Source organism: Chaetura pelagica, unplaced genomic scaffold (assembly GCF_000747805.2).
Source record: "Chaetura pelagica isolate M959 unplaced genomic scaffold, ChaPel_1.0 scaffold90, whole genome shotgun sequence".
Taxonomy (NCBI): domain Eukaryota; kingdom Metazoa; phylum Chordata; class Aves; order Apodiformes; family Apodidae; genus Chaetura; species Chaetura pelagica.
In genome coordinates, this window is record NW_009953496.1 from 5129487 (window position 1) to 5147684 (window position 18198).

General features: G+C 40.4%; 1 protein-coding gene across 1 annotated transcript in view; it reads left to right on the forward strand.

The window, feature by feature from the left end:
* Positions 1–9651, forward strand: part of LAMA2 (laminin, alpha 2) — a 283511-nt gene extending 273860 nt beyond the window's left edge. Inside the window, exons 62-66 of the mRNA XM_009999216.1 lie at positions 2013–2168; positions 5505–5658; positions 5991–6121; positions 6751–6973; positions 9393–9651. Of these exons, the coding sequence (XP_009997518.1) occupies positions 2013–2168; positions 5505–5658; positions 5991–6121; positions 6751–6973; positions 9393–9550 (822 nt within the window). The 3' untranslated portion in view covers positions 9551–9651. The remainder of the gene's footprint in view (positions 1–2012; positions 2169–5504; positions 5659–5990; positions 6122–6750; positions 6974–9392) is intronic.
* Positions 9652–18198: the final 8547 nt, after the last annotated feature.

Sequence of the window (18198 nt, forward strand, 5' to 3'; positions counted from 1 at the left end):
TCCTGCATTATTAACTCAGTTCTTCAGGGAATAAGTATGATATTCATAGAGGTACTTGGCAGTCCCTTCTGTGACTTTAGGAGAGGAAGTGTTTATATACACCACCTGTGGCTTTCAGATGGCAAGCAAAGGAATAATATCATAACCATGAAGTATTTCTGTGCCAAGGACAACAGACATAGAGTATACTTGGTAATATGATTGAAGACATCAATAAAGACACAGAAAAAAAACAACAACACATGTAATAATGTATTCAGGTGATATGCTATGAGACTTTACGTTTTGGACAGATAACCACATCTCTATCACCAACTGAGAAAAAAATCTAATTGCATTTGCTGTTATGTGTGAATTGGTCTTACTACACCCTTTTTGCAGCTATCCTTAGTCCCCCTTTGCTTCATTCCCACCCTGTTCCAGAGGAATTTTGTTTTCACAAGATTTTTATTCATGAATCTCTTGATGACAGCAAATGTTTTAAACCAAGTTATTTCATGAGGGGGAAAAACTAAAGTTGCAGTCATATTTATCTGTTTTACACAGTGCCTAGGTGCACTGACAGTAGACCAGGGCCTCTTTCTGCTGTACAGTCTCTAGATACAGAACAAAGATTTATTATTTTATTTATTTTACTTATTTATTTTTAAATCTGTTTTTATAATCTCTTAGCTATCTTCTCTATATTATAATATATAACTGAAGGACAGATTCTTAATGCAAGACTGTGTTCTTTGGGTATGCAGCTTAGCACTCTATGAGAGAGGGACCCTTGTCATAGATTCCATTTTTGTAGGAGAGAATGCAGACAAAATCCAAAGTCAGAGTTCCCAAAAAGCATAAAGAAGTCCTTTTTGGGAGGAGGAAAAGGGCAACCTCTTTAGTAAAAATATTACAATCTTTGCTTTCAAGAAAGCAGAAGCTTCTCTGTAAAAGAATCCTTTTAGTGAGAACCTTTTCTCCATTTGAAATGGTTTATGTTGAAACATGTCCATCAGGCCTACAGAAGCCACATGGTGCTGATGCTCTCTCTTTAGGTCCTCTGTAAGACAGCCTATTCCCAGTTCCTCCTCCTGCTCAGGGCTCATCTGTCTATGTCAGGTTTACAGTTTTCTGTAAACACAAGGTCATTCCCTCACTTTCAGGCCACGCCTTATCAGTGTTTGGCCGTTCCTGTAGTATGACAGATGTGCTCAGACAGTGGTGCAGGAGGAGCCATGTTAAAGAAAAGCCAGAGAAAGATGCTGTTTCTCTCTGTGCTACTCTGGTGACCTAGCCACTGTGCTGTATAGAACTCTGCTAATGTGCATGCTAAGTTTTACATTTTATCCCTTTTTTATACAGCACCATTATTGTAATTGTTTGTAGAGTGTTCAGTATAAACCTTTGGAAATAAATTGGCCTATGGTGGTTAGGGTAGAATTTCTTCAACTCCTCAGCAATTGCACTTCCTCCATGTGATTCACAGCCCATTTGTCTGAACAAAAGCAATAATACCAACAGAACATGGTTAATAGTATATTTACTCTAACGTGAACTATGATCTGATGCATGTCCAAACTACTGGAATCATGAACTCAGTATTGTCTGCAAATATGTGCTGCAATGAAGATTTGCCACCTGTGCCAGTAACATTCAGCACTTAGTAATCCCAGTACGTAAAATTGCTACCTGATTACAGGAAAAACAATATTGTGGCATGCCTATGATAGTAACAATTCAGCTTTGTAAAGGAGCCCCAAGTCTTTCCAGTAATTCTGATAAATAATAGTTAAAATGCCTGTTGACCTACAGCTTACTGAAGGGCAGTCACACATTTGCACAGAACCTTGCACAGAAGCTCTGTTCCATGAAGATCAGCTACAGTTGCTGCCATGGTACTTCTGTTAAGCATTCTTACTGCTTTCTCCCATGTTGTTAGATATTTCAGACCAGAAGGCCAGTTACAGTCTGGGAACTCCTTGTTGTCAGAAAACCATCTATTATTGTATTGCATTTGTGTGTCTTTTCAGATAAAAGTAATTCGAACCAAGCAAGAAGGAAGCCTTATAGTAGATGATGTTTCAAACAAGACTGTAAGCCCCAAGAAAGCCGATATACTGGATGTTGTAGGAATGCTGTATGTTGGAGGATTGCCCATTAACTACACAACTAGAAGGATTGGCCCGGTAAGCAAGTTTAATTAAACTTAATTCCTTAAGTATGTCTTGATTGATACCAATGTCTTTCCAGTTTTGTTTTGTTTTGCTTTTCCCCAAGACTGCTCAAAAATATTGTTAAAATTTATCTTACTGGAGGTATGCTACATTCTTTCACTGGAAAGATATGACTCAGAACCCAGTTAAAGAAAAGGAGTAGAAATATCAGTTAGTTGCTGGTATGGAAAAGCAGAGAGATTCATACACTTGTACCCACTTGGATAACTGCACAGCTACATTTTAAGGTCCTGAATACTACTTTCTCTTTCTTTTGGTTGTAATCATCTGGCAATGAAGTGCTAATAAACAAAGAAAGCATGTCCTAAGCAATGGAAGCCAAAATTGCCCTGGACAAAGTAACCAGTAGCAAGTACAGGTGCTTACTGTAGTAATTGGATTTGTATTATTACTAAACTAGGAGATTACATAATTTGAAGTAAGTCCATGAAAACTCTTTTGTCCTCTCTCTGTTTCCAAATCAAATGTGGATAGATCAATCACTGTTTCAGATTACATGCCCAGCTTCCATGCTGGCACAGAAGACATCCTTGCAAACAGACAGGTCAGACAGTTGAATATAATTTTGGACTAAACATTGTAGGATCAAGTAGGAACACTTTATTCCCTCACCCATGCCATTTACTCCATCTATCCACAAACTCCCTGTCAGTCACCTCACTTTACTGCTGCCCTCCCACTCCGAGGATATGACAGTATTAGAATTGGAGAAAAACCTCTTCCCTGCATTATTTTTCACTCTGTGCACTCTTTCAAAGCAGAAGACAGAACTTGAGTGAATTTGCCTATAGCAAACAACAAATTAGGCATATAGCACAGCACAATGTGGACAAATAACTGAAATGTTAGTAGCAGCTATGTCTAGGCTTCTTCTGGGCAGTTATACATAATAAGTAAAGAGGAGTCAGAAGTACAGATCCCAGCAAGGAAACAAACCAGACTCTCCAAGAAACTGCATTTGAGTAAATGCCATTGTAGCAAGATGATTACAGAGTGGCATATACTAGTCTATAGACGGGCAAGTGTCCACCAGTTGCAGTGGACAAAATAATTACAGAAAACAATTCCTAGATCCTGCTTAAACAAGTCACTATAATAACTTGTGGATGGTGAAGGAAGGGGAAGCGTAATCACTGTAAATCTCAGTCATATTCTGTAAAGAAAACTGATCTGTAAAGTATTATTTGTCTTCAAATTTTGGATTGTGCAGTAAGCCCAAATTGAGGCAAATCTATTGTTTATTTGGATTTACCAAACCAATTCTGAGGCACTGAAAACCAAAAGTAATACTTAACCATCCACAAAATATACTTCCTAATACTACCAAATTGTACTTTCTAAAATTTACAAATACTAATCTAATCAGAGTGGTATTACTAAATCCTTCCTTATTACTCCTTGTCAGAAGTAATGGAGGGAACCCATGCAGGTAAATGTCTCAGTTGGGCAATAACAGCCATGTCAGATCCTCACAGTCTTATTTGCTTTAGAATTTAAATGAAGCTGAGACTTCAAATGTCATTAACAGGAGGTAAAAAGACCAGTGCTTGCCTTTCAGTCATTCCCAGTAAAATACACTGCATGATGTACTAATGGAGTGTTGGGTTGCAGGTTTCATGTAAAGGCTCTGAAGCAAAGTCAATTGAAAGCATGTATTATCTTAGTTAGGGCTTTCTGCTAAACAAACATCAACCTTTTAAGACATTAATCTAATGATTAACCATAGGTGGACTGGCTTCCTATTCCATGCAGAAGACTGATACCTACTTGTTTGGCTTCAGCAGATGTTAAGCACTCAAAAATTCTGCTTTCAGAAAAAGGTGCTATATTGCCAGTTACCAGATTTGCTTTTCCATAGAGAAAGTGAAATTTTAAAGTTAGAGAATGTTATTGAGTTGTCCACAAATCTTGCATTTCTATGATTTATTTTCACAGTGAAGATGAAAATATTTGTTTTCTTTTGTGGTGTTTTCCTTTTCTGGTAACAAAACTTTTTGATCTGGAGAGTCTTTTTGTGAAGAATCTGGCAGAAAGCCTTGCTCAGCTCAGAACTGAAGTATTCACTGGTATTGCTCAAGTTGTCATGAAAATTTTGTACAGGTGTATTTAACAGTCTGGAGTCTCCTTCTCTAGAGAGTTTCAAGAACTACCAGGATGTGTCTCTGTATGACCAGCCCTAGATTTTGTGGTGGTGCTGCTCTTGCAGTTGGGGCTGGACTCGATGGCCTCCAGGGGCTCCTTTGAACCCCTAACATTCTGTGATTCTGTGATATATATAATCCTATAAAATCACAGTACCTTTACCTTTGATTTATAAGGAAGTAAATTATTTGAAAATTCTTTCAGATTCCTAGTCAGGATATTGTTAGTGTGCAGAGTCAAGGCTTCCATCTGCGAGTGTGTCTTTCTCCTTTCTGTATTTGTACATATTTCTACACTACATTTATCTGCTGATTGTTTTCTTTTCCTCCTTCCCACTGTATTGCTTTGGAAAACTTCTTCCTTTTCTTCCCCAAAGTACACAATTACAATTTTCTTCTCTCCCACTGCTACCAGAGATAAGTCTTCCTAACTATAAGTAAAAAATCAAAGGCTTTGTCTAAAGGCAGGAACCAAAATGCAGCTGCTGCAGACCTCAGAGAGAAAAGGGAGGGCCAGTGGCACTTGTCACTGTGGTCACCAGACCTATATATGGTTATTATATACAGAATTATGTACAGTCAACAACCTTTATATGGAGGCTTTGCTCCTTTTAGCAGCTGCATACATGTACGTGCATGTACGTGCTCTGTCTTAACGTATGATATTAGGCCCATAGTAAAGCGATTAAAGGGAAGACAAAAACAAAACAAAACAAAAAAACCCTTAGTAAAATTACCAGCAGCCAAGAGAACTATATCCAGTATCTTTATCTACCCACAAACCCCATAACCTAGTCAATTAAACAGGTTAAGTATAGACCATTAAATTCCTGCATTGCTGATGTAATTTTCTATGTTTCATTATGCAATATATTATTCTGTGTCCTCTCCATTAAGCCAAATAGATGTGACTCAGATCACATCCCTGAGAAGGAAAGTAATTCATCCTCAGTATGATTGAAATTAGATTCCAATTACTATTAGATATTAAGGATTAGCCATGTAAAATTCAAGTTTTATTCAGCTCCATAAATCCAGCAGAGAGGCAGAGGAAAGGTGCTTTTTGATGACATGCTTTATGCCTTTATTCTGACCATTTCAGCCTGCTTTGCACAGTTACACATTTTGCTTGAAATATTGACTGCAGGTCACCTACAGCATCAACGGCTGCATCAGAAATTTTAAAATGACAGAATCACCTGTTGACCTGGATAATCCAACTTCCAGTTTCAATGTTGGAAAATGCTTTGTCACTGCACAGGAAGGAACATACTTTGATGGAACAGGCTTTGCCAAAACAGGTAATGAACAGCAATTCTGCTGGTAGACAAGGAACAGAGAAAGAGGAGATGGCTGCTTTCAAAAACGCCCAGTGCTGCCTAACTCCTGTTGACTGGAGACAGAGTGAGACCAGTACTTGAAACTCACTGATTTTTTTTAGTTAACTTTTTAGCAAGGTCTCATGTGAAGCACAGCCACCATAACATTTACTTACATGATTTCACATGAAATGGTGTGCATTAATGCTGAGTTAGTTACCTTGCATTACTGGCAACACACTTTGTGTAATTATTAAGAATAAGGCACAAAATGTTTTTCCTCATTTTATTATGCTTCCCCTATTCTGTCCAAGTTGGTGCATACAAAGTGGGAACGGACCTGCTTGTGGAATTTGAATTCCATACAACACGAATGAATGGTGTTCTCCTTGGAGTCAGCAGCCAGAGAATGGATGGGCTTGGCATCGAATTAGTAGATGGAAAAGTGAGTAGCAAAGCATTTTTTGCTCTTCGTGGAGACTGGTTCTAGAAAGCACAAGTAGTTTAAATGCAAGCTTGCTACACCAATCTCAAGGCATTGCAGTCAATATCAGGGCTCTCCTTTATGCTACACTTTCTAGTTCCCATATGTCAAGAGGCTCTTGCACTTTTACAGAGTCCTTTTAAAAGGTTCTGTAACACTTGAATTTCCTAAAACTGCAACATCAGGACTTAAATTAGAGACAATATGTAAAGTTCTGAGGAAGAGTTTTGCCATTAGTAATACTCTGTTGTGTATATCTCCATATATATCCTGATCTGGTAAACCAGTCAGTAGTCTGTCACTATAAAGAGCTGTTTTTTCAGGGGACTTTCAAAAACTAAGGCAAAAATGGAAAAATTACAATCCATAAAAAAATTCTTCATATTTCTACTGGTGTTTATCTCGGTGACATATCCCAGACCCCAGTGAGCCTACGCAGAGGGACAGCAATTCACACAGAGCCTTGTATCAAGTCAGAGCTTCCATATGTACAGTCAGAGCCTGTTGATTTAAATCAACAAAAACATAATAAAAATAAGAACTATAGAACTGTTTTGAGAACTATCTGACTTTCATGTCACTCTTCTCAGGTAATGTTTCACGTTGACAATGGTGCAGGCCGATTCTCTGCTATCTATGAGCCTGAATCACCAGGCAGCTTGTGTGATGGACAGTGGCACAAGGTTCTTGCAAACAAGATCAAACACCGTTTAGAGCTGACTGTGGATGACAGACAGGTGGATGGTAGCAGCCCAAACAGAGCCTCAACCTCAGCAGACACCAATGACCCTGTCTTTATTGGAGGATATCCTGGTGAGCATTTCCCCCACAAATAATGCTTTACTTGTGCTCTAGCAACACTGCCTTGGTAATCACTTAAATGCAATTAGGATTAGTATGGTAAAGGTGATAGATAAGACTAAGTTGGCATGATGGATGCTCAATTCTGCATTCAGCTGCATTTTAGAATGAGTTCTTTTGCAGCACTAAGGGACTCTCACAGATCCCCTGCCCTGTCTGAGAGGTAGACACTGTCACAGAGGAGCAGGCAGACTTTTTGCCTTCTGCTGCCCACACACACGCAGCCTCCCTCTTAAAAATTCCCAGTTAGTAATGGCACAATAGTTATGCTTTAATAGTAACAGTATTGGGCACATTGAAATTTAACTAAAGAATGTGTACAGGTCACTGGGGAAAAGGGAGTGGGGGGAGCAGGGAGGGGTGGGAAGGGCACTACATATGTGTAAATCAGTCTGTAAAACCTTGAGGAACACGGACAACAGCTTGCACAGATTGATGAGAGAATACCATCTCTTCCTGATGAGTGTCTTTGCTAATGGTCTGGTGTTTTTTTAAAAAGGGGGAAAGAATATAAAAATTTGCTACTCAGTATTCTGGAACTCCTTGAGAGAACTTGCTCCAGGCGGTGGTAACTGGAGAGGATCCAGAACTTAGGTTGAGCTCTGTAGCTAGCTTCATCTTACACTAGAGAATCAATAAGTTCATCTAATAGCAGTTTACTTTCTGAAAACACAGCTGTTTACAAAGTGCCAATTTTGTTGCATTTATAATGAAGTTTCCCTGCAGTTTGCAAACAAAAGCTAAGTATGTTTGCAGTATGTGTCTGCTCTAGTGCTTACTGAGGTCAATGGCCTCTTGAATTAATTCCTAATTGATTTTCTTGAAAATGTTTTCCCCTCATTTTAATGTGTGATACAATGCATCCAAAAGCCACCTGTCTCAAGCTTCAGATCATTTAAAAAAATGTTCTTGACACTGAGATGTGAAAGTTGTACTTTAGTCACGGTGACTGTTGATAAGGACAAACAACTTTGTGCCAGAAGGACCACAGGTTTGTGGCTGTCTTTTTACAACAAAACAGGATCCTAACATAGGAGCTAGCTCTAAAGAAACACTGCAGATGGAATTACTGTCTTATTCTGGGTCTCTACATGAAGAGAAACAAATGGAAGTAACACTGCAATCTGTACAAAACAAGCTTACACTTATGTCATGTTGAAGTGATATTCCTGAGTTCAGCCACATGGCAAGTTAAGAAATTATTTCATAAATATACATGCACATTTCAACACTTCACACATCTCTTGCTGTCTAGTCTAGCTCAACCAAGAATTGTTTTAACATTCTCAATGCCTAGACAGCCTCATCACAAATTTAAGACATGGGAAAATGGGAATTTGTAAAATTACTAAGCATTTGTATTTTACTGTCCTTGAGCCTTCTCCTAGCTGGATAAACAGAGCAAAGCAGTTGTAAACCAGCTAGGATCAGCTGGTGAAGAATTTCCTTTGCAAAGAAACTTTTCACCGCCAGAGCAAGCATATAAATTCCTAAGTATCCACAAAAGCCATTACTTATCACCTGCTATCACTCTTCCCTGTGCAAGAAGGAATAGATGGATTCAACAATCCCATCCTCTGGGAAACAGCAGAATGCTATGGCAAGTCAGTCCTCTACAGGTGTAAAGTTACTTCTGCAACTCTTACTTTATCAGTCACATAGATTTGTGTTGTAGTTCATCCCTGTAGACACTTTCTTTTGGAAGAACAGTGACAATCAAGTTGTGCCATGAATTTCAAGCAGTTGAGAGAAATATTTCCAGGTTTTCAGTCAAACCTTCTCTAGCAGAAGAGATGTAATCAAATCCCTGGTGTTACTATCAGCAAGAAAAAAAAACCACGACCAACAAAAAACAACAAACCAGAATGCTTGAAAGCTGTTAAAATCGTTCCTTAAATGACACCTGAAGGCCATGCTGAGGAACTAGCTTTCTCATTATGCTAGTGCTGAAAACTGCAGCCATTTGAAGCTTTTTATTTTTGCCCTGTTATTCTGTACATAAATAGCTTGAGAGGCTGGAGATCTGCAGGGTGAGCACACACGCATTATACACCATTTACAGGTAGCAAGCTGCCATTTGGCTATTTTCCTTCATTTCTTTTCTGTCATGTAACTGAGTCATATGGTTTACAATGGTAGCTTAAATATGTTCAGAATCTGCCACTGTCAGGCCAGGACAGAAAAAGGAACAAAGACTGGATTGTTATCACTAATGTAATTGTTTATCATGTTCATTCATAATGTTTGTCATCTTTTGACTAAAGACATCAAATAAAACATATGTTCTCCTGCAGGACTTTCAAAGAACAAACAAGTACTTACCAGCTCAGTCGTACATAATTCCTTTTGCCTTTTTTTCTCCCCCCTTCAGATGGTGTGATCCAGTTTGGGCTGACCACTAATATCCGTTTTAAAGGATGTATTAGATTTCTGAAGCTCACCAAGGGCACTGCCAAACCTCAAGAGATTAACTTCAACAAAGCTTTGGAGCTGAAGGGTGTTCAACCGCTCTCATGCCCTGCAAACTAACAGTCATTCAACCAATGTGGGTCTGTTCATGTAAGCTCCTCAGATAAAAAGAAGAAAAATATATATATATACATGTAATACATAATAAAATCTCTTTATGCAAGTATTTGAGTAGTGTTCGTGGTATATTCAGACAGCTTTTTCAAGGTACCTCAAAATGATGCAAGAACTAATCCTCTTCCCCCACCCCCTTCATTAAGGGAGTAGAACAATATCTTTTTTCTACCATTTTCCTTATAGCTTGAAATTGAAATGTTTCATCATTCTTCAGAGGAGTGACATCTCATACTTTGCAAGGTGTTCCTTTACTATGGAACTTAGAATCATAGAATATATCAAGCTGGAAGGGACCCATGAGGATCATGGAGTCCAACTGTCTATATATTTTGGTGAGCTAGATCTGTAGATTTGCATTCCTTCATAACTCTAAATACAGTGCATTTGTGTGCATGCACATCTCTGTCCTTCATTAGAAACAGATATATTACCTTGCTTAAATCACTCCCAAGAGCTTTTGGAAAAATTTTCTGACCACAGTATTTCCTATGAAAATTTCACTGAGAAATTAACAATTGTATGTAGCCCACATGGCTGCTGTCATGCTATAGCCGTAAGTGCAGGGAAGGAAAATGTAACTGCTTGTTTGATTTATTTGGGATTATTGAAATACATTGCACCTAAAATCTTTGCTGTATCACTTGAACAGCACTCGGTTTTAATAGAGCTCATGTCGTGTGATGTTAGGAGATGTAGTCTGTAAGAGAAGGAGCAGAAGAACCAGGTTCTATCACGTACCTGGAAATATGGGTTTAAATGATCCTTAATAAATCAAGACTGACAGTGCCCCTCTCTCCAACTACACAATGTTGAAGTGACAGAAAAATTCACAGGCACATTTCTAAAGGAAGATGAAATCTGACACTGCTGCTGTGGAGCAGAATGGGGTAAAACAGAATCCCAGAGATTATTAGCATGGCACATATTGCTGATCTCTACTGTCATCTATTTAATTAAATCCTTAACGTAAAAGCAGCTTCCAAAGTTAGACTCTACTGTTTCTTCTTTGCTTAAGAAACAAAGATTGGAGTTTCTGCATAAAATAAATTGAAAGGGAAAAAAAAATTAAAATCTGGAGGCTTTTATATTCTTTGCTCTGTTAACTTCTTTCTCCCTTGCATGGCCTTCCAGGAATGTGTGAGACAGAGCAAAAACAATGAAACAGTGCACATTATTTCATTTCTTGAACTTTTGGGTGGAAAGAATCAACCAGCTGCTGTCCTCTGCTAAAGGAAATAAACGCAGTAGGCTGAAACAACAGCTACTTCAACAAATAGCCAAGCTAAAAGGAAACAGAAACATTTGCCTAGTCTGTTTTCACAGATCACTGGATGCACCCAGAACTGTTAATAAAACTTTCTGCCTTTGAAGATCCAGCAGAGCATCTGGGAAGAATCCCAGCTCCCTATTACTACCTTTTACCATACATTCATAGATAAAATTTCTTGAAAATATCAGTTTCTGAGCCTCAGAGCCATATGCAAACTGCTTGAGATTATGTCACTGCTGACTATGCCAGAAGCGATGTAATTTCCCAGTTCAAGACTGCAAAACCAATACACATCTACAGAACACAAATATTTAAACCCTAATTTGCTGGATGTTTTGCATACAGAAGTTTTATTGCCTCTTTTTTTTTTTTTTTTTTTTTTGCTTACACATTAAATGCATTAAATACTCTTCTCTTCTACACTTCAAAACTAGAATCACAGAATCACAGAATCCTAAGGGTTGGAAGGGACCTCGAAAAATCATCTAGTCCAACCCCTCGAAACTTCACATCCACATGTTTTTAACATGGTATTTAAGACTGACCCTGCTGTCTGAGATCACCCTTGGACATCTATGATATATATTCACTCTGTATGGGACAAATTCCTCTTCATTTCTAGTTTTATCCTGTATCTCCTTTAACATAGAAACCACTAGGAATGCCAATTCCAACTTCCTTTTGTTCAGCTGTGGGGCTCCTTGGAGAGCTCAGATGTCTGCTGAGGGGTTTCTCAGGACAACCAAGTAAAATTTTTCATGCATCTGCTTCATGACCCACAAAATATCCCTGTCCCCACTTTCACTGTTTCATGCTTCATAGACACAAAACCATCCATACCTCTCACCACCCATACCTTTCATCATCCATACCTTTCTTCAAATCAATTTCTTAACTATACCTGATGACATGTCATGCAATGGAATTGAAATCAAACACTGAATTATTCAGCCTAACTATTTCTATGCTGTTACTCTTCATACTCAATAGTACAAATAATTTCTTCAGGTTCCTTAGTGTTCTAGAAAATTACCTATATGATGCACCTATTTTGACTCCAAAACCCAAACCTTTCCTCTTCAGGTTTAGCATAAAATTACAGCATTTCAGAAATGAAAATTTCTAGTTTAAGCATAGAAAGAAAATCGTAAGGGAAAATCTCCGTCAGTGCTCTTGTACGCTACTCATGCTTCGCCTGGGACAAACACAGGAACCTTTAGCCCAAATCTGAGTCTCACCATTTTCGTTTGCCTATGGAGTTACCTATTTTGAAGAGAACTGCACAAAACTTTCCTAATGTTAGAGTCACTTTCTTTTCCCCTTCTTTTTCAAAAGAAAATCTGAGTACAAAAATAAACATGCTTTCTGCTTGCCCTGTCTTATATAATTAACACTGTTTTAATAATAATAATGAAAGTAGATGTCTGGAGCTTCAAGTACTAACTTTTATGGTAGATAGTATTATGAAATATTCTGCAAAGATGAATAATCTGCTGTGACATCTCTCCTTTTAGTCATAATTTATTTTGACAACTTCAGTACTTCTATCTGGCACGAGCAAGGAGGGATGACTGGCAGCTGAGGCCCTAAAGTACCTAAATTTCCTGTGGTTTTCTTCATTATGATTCTGACCTGCAATATAACATGAATTTGATTTAAACAGCTGAAGGCCTCAGTCTTTCACTGAGTTTCACATCAACAGAATGGCTCCCTTGGAGAGGGTAAAACCACTGCATGAGCTCCCATCCCTCTGCATTCAGGCAATGCAGAATGTGGAGCAAGGTAGGCTCCCACGTCCCTCTCCCTCAGAGGCACGAGGTTCCGTGGAGTAAATCTAAGCCCTTTCCTCCCCAGCTGTGAACAACTTGAAGTTAAGAGCCTTCTTAGGTACTGAGACGTCTGGAGATGTAGACAGGCCTAAGACAGCTTAGACTGATATCTCTACAGTTCACATCAGTTTACCCCAGCTGATGATTCAGGAAAGATGCAAATACTACAAGCATTTAGCACCTCTTCAGATAAAAACTGTTTCATTCCTCTTTTTAAAATCCTATTTTTATGTTAAATTTGCTTGAGGGAAAGTCATCGCTCCTCTTCTTTAGTTCTTTACTGCTTCTTTATCTGCCTCATGGACAGTTACGTCCTACAACTTAGGTGGGAGTAAAATAAATATTGCTGTTTGGAAACAAACAATGTCAATCTGTTATTGGTACACACATCAGACTACAGGTTTTACTAAAAATGAGCAGAGAAAACAGCAGGCTGTCAATTCACCATACCTGCAAGACTTCCCTTGTTCCAGCTCTCCTAACTCCTACTGCTTTAGAATCTAAATTCTGTCCAATCCAAAGCCTGATCTGTCAACAGAGAGCAGGGCTACAGGCCCAGATGGTGCCAGTGACCAGGAAGCAGCAAAGTTTGGTCACTTCAGAAGCTGCAGACAGGCCTACTATCACCCTGGGTATTTTGTTTAATTTCATGTCACTGATAAAACCTTTCTTCTCAATTGACTTGGTAGCTTTGCCATAATTCATTACAGCACCTGCCATTAGGGTTACTCTTGACCGAGTACAGCAGAACTCCAGTTTAGGGAAAAGCTTCCAGATCTGAGTAATATCAAACATTAATAGCCATTTTCTTTTCCACAAAGAAACGAACTCCCCAGTTGACCTGAGTTGCAAGTACAGCCACTTAGATTTTTGTCACAGAGCTGCAGCATTTTAAGAAATTAACCTTATGTGTGTTCCCTTAAGCCCATTTCTTTCTGCTAATGGTTGCATTTTTGCTACTCTTTGGTCCATTTTGACAACCTGAACAGATCTGCCCACTAAGTAAGGGAGGGTTTAACAAAGGGGCTGTATTTCACTGGAACAGCTGATCAAATTGGTTGAGAATTCACTGATACTGAGGCAATGAGGAAAAATCTAAGTACCTTCTGACTGCTGTTAAAAAAACCCATGAAAAGTCTGAAGGTCAAAAGGCCAGGATACTGCAAATATTGCACTGCATCTCCTCCAGCCCATGGACAGCTGGACAGAAGGGCAAACTCCCCACAGAGAAACTACTTACAACAGTGAGTTACCCTAAATTAGAAAACCCAGCTTTCATCTAAGGCTGCGTACAGCTGGTGCACACTGAAGGAAAAGGTTACAACATGCAAAACACTGAAATCACATCTACATGTGAGATTATACATTTACACAGCCAGGCACACAGCTCTGAGAAACAAATAAGCAGGTCAGGAATGCCATTATAACAGGGCAGAAAAAAGGCTACAGATGAGAGTACTCAGTCTGCAAATCTGTACCTGGGCCAGACACAAAATGGCTCCCAGTGGTTTGTTTCTGGCTTTTCTCATGTAAATGAAAGAAAGAAAACATGTACTATAAAATTTTGCTCAGTGTTGTGTGCTCTCTACAGTATACTCTTCTAAAGATTACAACTGTTCAACATGCTGCTAATGATTAGGGGTACAGGTAGGTTTTTCAGCAGTGCTCTGTAGTTTGGATTTTTTTGTTGTCATTTTTTTCTAAATGATTATGGCCCATAAAAATGCAACACTGCTTCTTACACTGGTAAGTTGCTTAGTGTCCATCCTTTTATAAAGGGGTAAAGGAGAGGAAAAAACCCTGCATCCAGACATTATGCTTGAAAATATAAACTAAAGAAAGCAGCGCTGCATTCCAGTATTAATCAAAATCCCACACAACCACCTTGAAGCTTGTGATTCCATGTCAGAACTCTCAAACCAAGTTTGCAAGATGCCAATATGCTCAGTACAAGACTAGGGCAAACATGGCCACAATGCACAATAACACCTTTGCATATGTTGTCTAGAAGATGTATGTTACTTTCAGCCTCCAAGCACTTTTATATACGTGACTGAAGTACCAGTTGGCACACGGGGTTGTGAATTCTCTAAAATGTGAGTCTATAAAAGACACTGGATGTTGCTGCTACTTAGGAACTGTTAAAAGTACTAGAACAGGTGGAGGATTAAGTTCACCATTAAGCTACCTATTCCATGGACCTTTTTCTGTTCCCTCGACAAACATTTTTTAAATTAAAAAATGTTATCATTTTACTGGCATTTCTCTTTTCCATGGTGGAAAGAGTTCAATAAACCTCTTCTTCTTTCACTTTGTGATGTGACATCTTTGTAATACCCTGCTTTGTGGTATATAAGAACTGCCAGTTTTCACTGGGCAGTTGGAGCAAAATGATCTTTAAGGATCCTTCCAACCCAAACCATTCTATGACTCTATGAGAGTGTCCCTTGGGAGACAGTCCTGAAGGGCAAAGGAGCTCAGGAAGGCTGGTCATACTTCAAGGAGGATCTCTTAAAGGCACAGGAGAAGTCCATCCTCGGGACCTGAAAGATGAGCTGAAGGGGAAGAAGACCAGCCTGGCTAAATAGAGAGCTTTGGCTGGACCTCAAGAACGAAAGGAAAGTTTACGGCCTTTGGCAAAGGGGCTTGGCAACTTATGAGGAATATCAAGATGTAGTGAAGCTATGTAGGGGGAAAATTAGAAGGACCAAGGCTCAAGTAGAATTCAACTTGGCCACTGCAGTTAAAGATAACAAGAAGTTTCTTCAGTATGTCAACAGAAAAAGGAGGACTTGGAAAAATGTAGGCCTGCTGATGAATGAGTTGGGTGCCCTTGTGGTAGAAGACACAGAGAAGGCACACTTACTGAATGCCTTTGCTCCAGTCTTCACTGCTAAAGCTGTTCCTCATGGATCCCAGATCCTGGAAGCAAGAGAAAAGGTCTGGAGAGAGGAAGACTTTCCCTCAAAGGAGCAGGACCAGCTTAGAGACCACTTGGCCAAACTGTACATCCATAAGTCCATGGCCCCTGATGGGATGCACCCATGAGTGCTGAGAGAGCTGGCAGATGTTGCTGCTGGGCCACTGTCTATCATCTTTAAAAAGTCATTGAGAACAGGAGAGGTGCCTGAGTCCTGGAGGAAAACAAGTCTCACTCCGGTCTTCAAAAAGGGCAAGAAGGAAGTACCCAGGGAACTACAGGCTTTTTGTTCTCATCTCTGTCCCTGGGAAGGTGATGGAGCGGCTCGTTCTCGATGACATCTCTAAACACGTTGAAGAACAGGAAGTTATTGGGAGTGACCAGCATGGATTGACCAAGGGTAAATCATGCTTGACAAATCCACTGGACTTCTATGATGACATAACTGGTTGGCTGGGTAAGGGAAGAGCAGCAGACGTCATCTACCTGGTCTTCAGCAAGGCTTTTCACACTGTCTCCCATGACATCCTCATTAGAAAACTGAGGTAGTGTGAGTGGACAGTGATGTGGATTGAGAGCTGGCTGTGTGACAGATCTCAGAGGGTTGTGATTAACAGAGCAGTGTCAAGTTGGAGGCCTGTAACCAGTGGTGTCTCCCAGGGGTCAATACTCAGTCCAGTCTTGTTCAACATATTCATCGATGACCTGGACAAGGGGACAGACTGTCTTCTCAGCAAGTTTGCTGATGATACAAAACTTGGAGGGGTGGCTTACACTCCAGAGGGCTGTTCTGCCATCCAGCATGACCTGGACAAGCTGGAGAGCTGGGCAGAGAAGAGACTAATGAGGTTCAACAAGGGGAAGTGTAGGGTCCTGCACCCGGGGAGGAAGAACCCCATGCACCAATGTAGGTTAGGGGGTGGACCTGCTGGAAGAGAAGGACTTGGGAGTCCTGGTAGATAGTAAATGATCCATGAGCCAGCAATGTGCCCTTATCACCAAAAAGGCCAATGGAATCCTGGGGTGCATAAGGAAGAGTGTGGCCCGTAGGTCAAGAGTGGTCCTTCTCCCCCTCTACTCTGCCCTGGTAAGGTCACATCTGCAACATTGTGTCCAGTTCTGGGTTCCCCAGTTCAAGAGAGACAGGGAACTACTAGAGGGAGTCCAGCAGAGGCCAACAAAGATGACTGGGGGACTGGAGTATCTGCCTTATGAGGAAAGCCTGAGAGAGCTGGGACTCTTAAGGCTGGAGAAGAGAAGGCTGAGGGGATACCTTATTAATACCATTAAGTATTAAGTAAAGGTGGGTGCAAGGAGGATGGAGCCAGACTCTTTTCAGTAATTGCCAGTGACAGGATGAGGGGCAATGGGCACAAGCTGAAACACAGGAAGTACCATTTAAATATGAGGAAAAACTTCTTTACAGTGAGGGTGACAAAGCAGTAGAACAGGCTGCCCAGAGAGGTTGTGGAGTCTCCTTCTCTGGAGATATTCAAGACCCACCTGGATGCAGTCATGAGTAATGTGCTCTAGGAGATCCTGCTTTAGTGTGGGAGTTGGACTAGATGATGTCTTGAAGTCCCTTTTAACTCTGACAATTCCATGATTCCGTGACTGATAGTATTTTGCACAGATAATCCATAATTTAGCTTTTTGGCAACCTGACTTTTTATACCACTTCTTAGGTGGCTGATTTGGGGCAATGAAGAAAGCAAAATAGGCCTTGTCCTGTACCATGGGGAATACTCTTGAAACAGATGTGGATAGGCCTAGCTCTAGAGGAAAGTGTCTTGCAGCAAATAAAACCCCAAACAACCACACAGAGCAGAAAGGGTCTGACAAGGCCACCTCCTTCATCCCCTTCTATTTGCAGAGCAATGGCCTGCCCAGTAATTCCCTATTTTTGTTTGTGCAGGAGGTTTCCCTGTGACCAGGCCTTTCCCTAGCAGGCATCAGCACTCTGGGCCCCTGCTTAGCGTCTCCATGAGGGAAGACCAGGGTGCAGAGGAAAAAGTTTTGGGTAGCCTATATACTTGCATGGATTCCTAAACACATCCTTTTTAAATTTAGTAATGCCAACTTTGGAGACATTTCTCTCTCCTGAGCTGCTTCAAAGCAGCAGACATAACAGCACTTCACCTCTGCAGCTGGCCAAATGCAAGCACACTTCAAGATAAGGGCAAGAACCCCATGCACCAATGTAGGTTAGGGGGTGGACCTGCTGGAAGAGAAGGACTTGGGAGTCCTGGTAGATAGTAAATGATCCATGAGCCAGCAATGTGCCCTTATCACCAAAAAGGCCAATGGAATCCTGGGGTGCATAAGGAAGAGTGTGGCCCGTAGGTCAAGAGTGGTCCTTCTCCCCCTCTACTCTGCCCTGGTAAGGTCACATCTGCAACATTGTGTCCAGTTCTGGGTTCCCCAGTTCAAGAGAGACAGGGAACTACTAGAGGGAGTCCAGCAGAGGCCAACAAAGATGACTGGGGGACTGGAGTATCTGCCTTATGAGGAAAGCCTGAGAGAGCTGGGACTCTTAAGGCTGGAGAAGAGAAGGCTGAGGGGATACCTTATT